General features: G+C 35.6%; 2 protein-coding genes across 4 annotated transcripts; both read left to right on the top strand.

Annotated features, from left to right (window-relative positions):
- The first annotated feature begins 2,948 nt into the window (after nt 1–2,948).
- Nucleotides 2,949–5,689, top strand: LOC132605627 (zinc finger CCCH domain-containing protein 32-like). 3 transcript variants are annotated; one of them, XM_060318793.1, is made up of 5 exons: nt 2,949–3,269; nt 3,403–3,490; nt 4,457–4,532; nt 5,381–5,443; nt 5,553–5,689. In XM_060318793.1, the coding sequence occupies exons 2-5, from the start codon at nt 3,456–3,458 to the stop codon at nt 5,643–5,645; spliced, it is 267 nt and encodes an 88-aa protein (XP_060174776.1). In that variant the 5' UTR covers nt 2,949–3,269; nt 3,403–3,455; the 3' UTR covers nt 5,646–5,689. The 3 variants fall into 3 exon arrangements, 2 of the variants coding, with proteins under 2 accessions (XP_060174776.1, XP_060174774.1); XM_060318791.1 differs by having other exon boundaries at nt 2,949–3,490; XR_009569258.1 differs by having other exon boundaries at nt 2,949–3,490; nt 4,444–5,443.
- Nucleotides 5,690–5,959: 270 nt separating this feature from the next.
- On the top strand, nt 5,960–8,476 carry LOC132606035 (zinc finger CCCH domain-containing protein 32-like; the record flags this gene model as incomplete). The annotated part of the gene is made up of 4 exons (XM_060319332.1): nt 5,960–6,217; nt 6,542–6,727; nt 7,039–7,116; nt 8,141–8,476. Coding segments are annotated over 4 exons (723 nt in total), but the record flags the coding sequence as incomplete, so codon positions are not given.
- Between the last annotated feature and the right edge of the window lie 372 nt (nt 8,477–8,848).

Genomic DNA, 8,848 nt, shown 5'->3' with positions numbered 1-8,848 from the left:
CCACCAAAGAAACAACTTTCCTTTTGCATTTTTGCTTTGATGAATTTTGACTTTTGGGGTTGTTTGTGTTTTTCTTTTTGGGGATCACGTGTACATTGTGTGTGTGTGTGTTTAGGGTTTCTGATGATCCAAATGATTTATTTCTGAAATAGGTTTTGTTTATTTTTTTGTGTTTGGCAATGTAGAACCAATATATGAGGAGGGGTCAATCGAAAAAAGAAAGAAATATAAATAAGAAGTTGAAAGCTTTTTTGTGCCTAGTCAAACATTTTCCAAAATGGATTCTGGTAAATGTTAGAAGTGACAATTAGTAATAAACGTTAACGAACTACCCCACTACTAATCAACTAAACTTGAACCCATAAGAAATGTCATGTCCACTCAAATTATACTTATAAAAAGACATTTTAGTGGGACCCCTAGAGATAATTCCAATGTACTTTTGAGGATGAAAGGATCACGAATGTCCTTTGCAAGTATGTGAAGGACATGACAGTAATTTCAAAATTTAAAGGAAAACAAGTGTCGGTTGCTATCATTTGGTTAAAAAACCGTAAGAACAATTGCTTGTGAAAAGAAAACACTAACTAACATGTCTTAATTAAACAAATGAAAGTTTCATCTTATCGTCAATGATTATGGTGGAGTGGTAAATAATTATTTATTTTTAACTAGATATTTTAGATTCGAGTATAAAGTAGCTAGCCTTTGTAGGGAGCGACTTTCCCCCCAGTGTAGAATTTCTCAGCGCAAATGTTGCTCCAAACACACACAGAAAAATATGTGGTAGCCAAGCAATATAGGATTAAAGTCCAAATATAGCACCCACAAAGACTTATATGATTGACTGTCTAATTCGAATTCAACATGTAACTATTCATGAGAGTAAACAATTGTGGAGTTTATTGTAACTAAAGTATCGACTAAAAAAAACAGTAGGAATGATTTGGACCTAAAGAGAGTTGGGTTTTATTAGATGAGAGAGAGATTCAGGGCTATGGCAACTAGCAATCCAGTTGAATCTTCCAATCGTTACACCTATTGATTTTCCTGAGTTACTAATTGCAGGTTAATTTTACTTATCTGCATCATGCTGATAGCCCTAAGCCTATTCAAACTACTCCAATGCCTATATTTCTATGGTCATTAGGAAATAGCTGAACGCATTTAAATTTTCGTATTCAACTAAGCGAGGCTAAATGGTATATTTTTATCCTCATTAGCGAAACGATTCCCTATCTAGAGGTTCATGAACACGCCCTATTTATTCTTATTACGCTCGAAATTCTCCTTTTCAAATTCAATTAACGAGTCACAAATAGTACTTAACTGTTTCATCAAATAATCAAACAATTAAACTCAAGAATAAATAAATAACCCAATTATGGAAAGCCAATAGATATAAATATTAGTCAAACGCCAACTTTCATATTAGTGCCACAACCCTAGAGCTACAAGGTTTAGCTACTCATGATTCGCCCAAGAGCACAAGAATTCATGAATAATACAAGGTTCAATAATGAAATAGAGAAGAAAAGAGATACACCCAATAAGAATTGATCTTGTCCCTTGTTCTGCGGCAAATATACGTCCAAGATACCTAACAATCGTGTTTGGGATCTATTTATAGTTTACAAAAAGGCTGGGCCTTAAAAACCAATTCCTAGAAAGATTAGGAAATACTGACGTTGCGGGCATGGCACCAAGGTGGCACGCCCAAAGTGTGTCTCTGAAGTTTTTGCAAGCTGGCCGTGCCACCCGCCATGACATGTTGGGTGGAATGCTCAACTAATATTTTCAGCTTTTGTCCGATTTTCGACTTTGGTCCGTTTCTCTACTCGTTCGACTTCGTTTTAGCTCAAAATGCGACGAAACTTCGCCTACAACTGAAATATACCAACATAAGCTCATATATATAAATTCACATCCAAAAGAGCAATCTAAGTACTGAGAAGGAGCATAAAAGCATCACAAAATAGCATATATTTGAGCCAAATATCAGCATTTACAAATTTAATCAAGTCACGATAAATATATCGAAATAGGGTGAAAACTCCTAAAATAAAATTTAAATGTAAGAGTTGCTTTAACATCTTCTGCAAAAAAAAAAAAGTGTTTGAATACAGTTGTATTCTCTTATTAATGCCTCTTCTTTTCTTACACGCTTCTAGGAAGGTGGAAATGCATTCTTTGTTACATTACTCCACTTAAGGCTCTTTCTATCCTTATGCGTTTTTAGGATGGTGGAAATACATTTTTTGTGACTTTACTTTTTAGGAGTTAACAGAAGCATTTCAGATAGAAATATAAAATTAAGGAGATCCCTAATTTGTAATTTCCCCTATGATTCTCAAAATCTAAAACCCTGTTTATATGTTCTTTATTATTATCGCAAAAGTAAAACATTTGATGAGACCTCATATCTAAAGCTAACATCATATAATTAACTCAATTGACATGAAACATGTTTGAGGAGTAGAAATATAAAATTAAGGAGATCCCTAATTTGTAATTTCCCCTATGATTCTCAAAATCTAAAACCCTATTTATATGTTCTTTATTATTATCGCAAAAGTAAAACATTTGATGAGACCTCATATCTAAAGCTAACATCATATAATTAACTCAATTGACATGAAACATGTTTGAGGAGTAACTTATGTATAGTTTCCTTAAACTTAATTTAGTTGGCTTCTCCGTCATTAGAGCAAACATTCTTATTCTTGTAAGCTCGTCTTGAGTGTATATTAGATAGTCCTTTTACTTTTTGAATTAAATTATTAAATAAGTGAAAGTAATTAACTTCAAATTCGACACATCAAGAAAATCTGTATCTTATTGATAAAATTTGAATTCTAAATTCGCTTGAGCTGGACTGCTGGCACGTAAAAGGTTAAAGGGTGGTAGTTTCATTTAATGCTTAACCCCCTTTCCATACTTTGGCGGGTACATAGGAAAAAAACAGTTATACAGAAATACAGAAAGAAAGAAAGAAAGAAAGAAAGAAAGAAAGAAAGAAAGAAAGAAAGAGAGAGAGAGAGAGTGCTTGTGTGTGAAGTATATAAGCAAACAATCTCAAAAAAGCTCACTTCACTCCACTGTACGAACTCTCTCCTGAGAGGACCAAAGAAAACACCTAAAACACACACTCACTCTGTGTTCTATCTCATAATCCATATAGAAATTGATGTTGGGATCGAAATAACATAGTGTCACGCGGAAGCTAACAATTCTAAACCTTAAATGACGATAAGTCAGAAACAAAAAAGGTATACTAAAAGGTCACTTCCTTGTGTACATATATACACGTACGATCTAGTTCTTTGATCAGTTCTGTATCAGTGTAAATGCTTTGCCCCTTTTTCCAATTTTTGTTGATTCTTTGGTCGAAGAAAAAAGCAGATTCAGATAAAAATGGAGTTGTTCGGTTGGTTACAGTCCGATCAACAGTCGGAATGGATTTCCGTGAGGCTGGAAACCGGTCTCGAAGGTAAGTTTTTTCATATAGAGAAAATTAGCATAATCATTGCACAAAAATGGCACTGAAACAAAAAATTGGTCAACTTTTTCCTGCATTACGTTTTTGGCTCCAAAAAATTAGTCAACAAAATGAGCCAAAAATGTAACATCGAGGTCATTTTTTACCCAAAAACGTGACGGATGATAAAATTGACCAAAGGTGAGTTTTTTCATATAGACAAAATTGGCACAGTCATTGCACAAGAATGACACAAAAATTTAAACAAAGTAAAAAAACAATAGAGTGGTATGTTTTCTTGATAAATGGGAAATTAAAGATGCTCGCGATGGAAATGAGGATTTTTTTTTTGAACCAATAGTGGTATTTTTGATAAATGGGAAATTAAAGATGCTCGGTGATGGAAATGAGGATTTGTTTTTGAATCAATAGTGGTCTTTTTTGATAAGTGGGAAATTCAAAGATGCTCTGCGATGGAAATGAGAAATTCTTTTTGAACCAATAGCGGTATTTTTTGACAAATGGGAAATTAAAGATGCTCGGCAATGGAAATGAAGAATTATTTTTTGAACCAATAGTGGTATCTTTTATCAATGGGAAATTAAAGATCGATGCTCGGGGATGGAACTGAGGTTTTATTTTTTTTAATTTTGGAACCAATAGTGAATTTTATTATAAATGGGAAATTAAAGATACTCGGGGATGAAAAATACCACTATTGGTTCAAAAAGTTAGAGTGAATATATAGCGTACAGAGTATTTTTCCTGTTATGTTACCTATAATTCACCAAAGAAACAACTTTCCTTTTGCATTTTTGCTTTGATGGATTTGACGTTTCGGCTGTTTTTGTTTTTTGGGATCATGTGTACATTTTGTGTGATTTTTTTTTTTAAGGGTTTGTGATGATCCAAATTGTTTATTTCTAAAATGGGTTGTGTTTTCTTTTTGTGTTTTGACAATGTAGAATCAATGTGAAGGTTCGGATTGTATATAACCGGGTCGTGCGGATATGGTGCTAAATGCCGGTATATTCATCCACCTGATCGAAGCTCTGTAAGTTGTTGATCTCGTCTTAGTTGTGTTAATTAAGCACACTAATCAGATGTAAATCTAATATTTAAAGTTACTATCCTCATTACATTTTTAATGGAGCCCATAGCTTCATAGAGAATCGTGAACCGACAAGCTTATTAAATTGGATTTAACTTATATACACTTAACTGGTTAAAGTATTCATACACTATCGGTTATTTACTTTACTTTTATAGGTTACCCAATTAGGCATATTCTAGAAAGTTACATGTAAAAAGTGGCACTATATGCCCAGAATTTTATGCTTTTATCTTTGTATCACTAACAAGATGGAAGTAGAAATGAACTATTTTTACTACGTCTTCCGTCCCAATTATGTGAAGGTATCTGATTGGGCACTGAGTATGAGAACGAAATTAAGACTTTTGAAACTTGCGGTTTATAATAAGCTATAGATATTTGTGTGACAATTAAGGGCATAATAGAAAGTTTAAAGTTAAATTGTCACTAAATATAGATAGGTGTCATTTATCTGAGACTGACTGAAAAGGAAAGAGTGTCACATAAATTGGCACGGAGGAGTAGGTTTTTTCATCTTGTGGATATTCTATTAGTTTCTTGGAATGGAAAGTATGAGTTGCTTTAACCTTTACTTGGGAGCAGTGGCGGAGCCACACTACGCCAAGGGTGTTCATCCGAACCCCCTCGACAGAAAAAAATATTGTTTTACAAGGTTAAAATTATTTTTTATGTATATATAGTGGATGTTGAACCCCTTAGGCTTCTTCGTATGTTTATTTTTTTATATTTTGAACTCCCTCGGTGGAAATCCTGGCTCCGCCACTGCTTGTGAGTTGCTCGGATTTCAGGTTGGTGCGGTGCAGTTGGGAGGAAGTGAACACCCGGAACGAGTAGAAGAGCCTACATGCCAGGTACCTCTATTTCTATCCCGAGATTTACGAGTCTTACATTTCTATTCTCTTTCTTCTGTGTATAACATATTGATTTCATGTGTGATGACTGGATAATTTCTATATGCAGTACTATCTAAGAACGGGGCCTGTAAATATAGTGCATCACGCAAGTTCCACCATCCAAGAAACTTGGGTGGATCCTCAAACAATATACCACTAGATGTTAATGGATACCTATTACGCCTGATAATCGATCTATTGCATTATATGTACGGTCAGACTTCTTCATAGCAACCATCCTCTATAATAACATTTCACTATAACAATCATGTTTTTCGTGGAACCGATCTTTCATGTTAAGTTATATTATATGTTTTCTATAATAGCATTTCACAATAGCAGCCACAAAATAAGGGAACAAACAACGTTCTTATAGAAAGGTTTTGACTGTATGCACTTGTGTAGTCTGCCGATAAGTTTTACTAAGAGTTGTCAAACTTTATCAATTGCAACAGGAGGAAAGAGATCATTTGAAAACTGGGCAATGCAAATTTGGCACAACACAAATTCCATCATCCTTATCCTGCTGAGGTATCAGAGCGAGCAATTGCACGTCCATTTTATCCGACCGGGGCATCTCTTCTTGCTCCTCCTGAAGAATATAACAGTACATCAACTAGCTCTATAGTAGCAAGGCCTCTGCTCTTACCTGGTCCTTATGTACCTCGTACTTATGGTCCGGTTCTGCTTCAGCCAGGAGTTGTGCTCATTCAGAATTGGAGCACATACTCGGTAAAGATAGAGATAATCTTTCAATCAATAATCTTATGTTTGAGTGTAGGTTCAATATAGTCCCTTAAGTATGCATTGAACAATTTTGGTGCTTTAAGATTGGCAAAAGTTTAAAACTTCTTGTCTCCCGTCAAATATTTATCGAATTCTTTCTGTTAGATTTGACGGAACTATGGAAAAAGGAAATTATCGGCAAACTTATACTATAACTGTTCGGTGCATACTTAAGGGACGATTTTGAACCTACCCTCAAACATAAGAGACCATTTTTGTCATTTCCAATGTAAATAACAATCTTATGGGGTGATTAATTTGTTTTTGCAGGGACAAGCAAGTCCTGCACTATCTCCTGGTTCTCAACCCTCTGCCTTTGCAGCGACATTGGAGGAAAAACATTTTCCAGAAAGGCCAGGAGAACCAGTATGTCAATATTACATGAAAACCGGGGATTGTAAATTCGGATCATCCTGTAGGTATCACCTGCTGACTCGGTTGCATCAAAGAAAAACTGTTCTTTCAGCTCCTTAGGCCTTCCTTTATGTCCGGTATGGACTAATATCCTTCTTTCTCCCCTTTGTTTGGCTTGGCATCACGAATTTAGAATCGAATCTAGATAATCTGTATACTCTTTTGCTAAGGTCATATACTTCTATTCATTGGCTATTTGGTCCTCCCTGAAAGTGAGATCATGACAGGCCTTACTATGCTGGTGGATGCATTATGATTTGAAGGTTTTGTCATGACTTTCTTTGCCTGCTCTGCTGCATGATTGCCAGCGAATTCATGTATTTTTTATTTTATTGTACCTAAACTAATGGCAGCTAAAGAGATACTTGCCTATTCATGCTCTGTGCCATATGGTGGAACTGGTCCTTAATTATGTGACTTATTGGGCTGCTGTTAGTTATCGTTCCTAAGAAATGAAAAACAAAATGTTGTAATTTGAAAATATCACGACATCCAGAGTTAATGCCTGTCCCCACAAAATATAAGGGTTGAATTCTCGCAATATATATAAAAAAAAAATTCGCTTTCTATATACAGTGTGATTTCCCAGCTCCGCCCAGGGGCGATTTTAGGTGCTAAAATTGGAGCACGTGAACACACGGTCTCTCCGTAAAATTAGGTATTTTATGCGTATATTTTCTAAAATTAGTATAATACTATCTGCCAGTGGCGGAGCCAGGATTTTTCACCGGGGGTTCAAAAATATAAAAGAGTAAGAAACGAGAAAGCCAAGGGAGTTCAACATTTACAATTTATACATAAAAAATAATTTTAAACTTGTGCATACATGGTAATTTTTTGCCAAAGCAGGTTCGGGTGAACACCTTGGCCACCACTTGGCTCCGCCATTGCTATGTGCTGGAACCCATGCTATAAAAAAGCTAATTGGTGCACTTGATTGAAGGTTTAGTTTTTTATCTAGAAGTCTAGGGATCAACTCCCACTTAATATATTTTTTCCTCCTTTTTTTTTTTAGTAGTGAACCCATGTTCCAGAAATCCTAACTATATAAAAGAGGTTTTCACTGTGATTTCCTAGTGAAGAACAACCTTCTGCTCCAATAGCTCCGCCCCCGGGACAGGGGCGGAGCCACATTGGCTCCAGGGGGTCATCTGAATCCCCTCGGTAAAACATTACAGTGTATTTTTAAAGTTAAAATTATTTTGTTATGTATATATAGCAGATGTTGAACCTCCTGACTTCTTCGTGTATTTACCTTTTAAATTTTTTGAATCCCCTGGATGAATATACTGGCTCCGCCACTGCCCCGGGAATGCAAACCTTGTTTCATGCACCACCTTGGGCTTTTAGTGTTGATTTTGTGCGTGGAAAATGATTTTTCTTGAGCCTGAAAGTGTGGCCATGTGTAATTCATTATCTGATTGAATGCTCCACTATTTTCATTTTGTCAAGCAGGGGTTGCAGCCTTGTTCCTTTTATATGCAAAGAGGATTCTGCAAATTCAGTGGCATTTGTAAATTCGATCATCCTATGGAAACACTAGTACGATATAGTCCATCAACTTCTTCTCTTCCTGATACACCGAATGCTCCCAACAATATGGAGTCTGGTCCTTCTTCAATCGCAAATATGCAGATGTCATGTGGGGGTAGTTAGCCAGCGAAGTTAATGTAAACAGCAAGCATTATTTATGTTTTCCTGGTAATTTCTGTATATATTATCAATACATAGCTTAATGTTTTCTTCTTTAAATTAAAGTATCTCCTCATTGTCCCATTTTATCAATGGCATAAAGGCAAAATCAGTGTCATGAGAAGTAATAAGCTTCCAATTTGGTGACTTATCAGCCCCTCCAAGTCTCTCAACGTCTTCTAGTGAAGCCTTTGTCTCCAGCAAAATTTTGGTGAGATAGGTGTCACACCCCATTTTAACCGGGTTGAAGCGGAGTACAACATATTGGTGATTCCTATATTGGTTTGTTTTAAGGAGTCGCCACCTAATTAATTTTAACGGTGAATTAGGACACCTAGATATTAACTAAGGTAAAGTTAAAACTAAACCTCTGTTAATGGTCTGCTTAACCAATGTGATTCTAGGTAAGGGTTCTATATTATCCTAAAGGGAAGGGGTTAGACATCCTTTAGAATCCGTTAACTTACGGTT

The sequence above is a fragment of the Lycium barbarum genome, chromosome 8 (assembly GCF_019175385.1).
Source record: "Lycium barbarum isolate Lr01 chromosome 8, ASM1917538v2, whole genome shotgun sequence".
NCBI lineage: Eukaryota > Viridiplantae > Streptophyta > Magnoliopsida > Solanales > Solanaceae > Lycium > Lycium barbarum.
The sequence above is the reverse complement of the archived record's forward strand: the minus strand, read 5'-3'. Positions and strand labels throughout refer to the sequence as shown.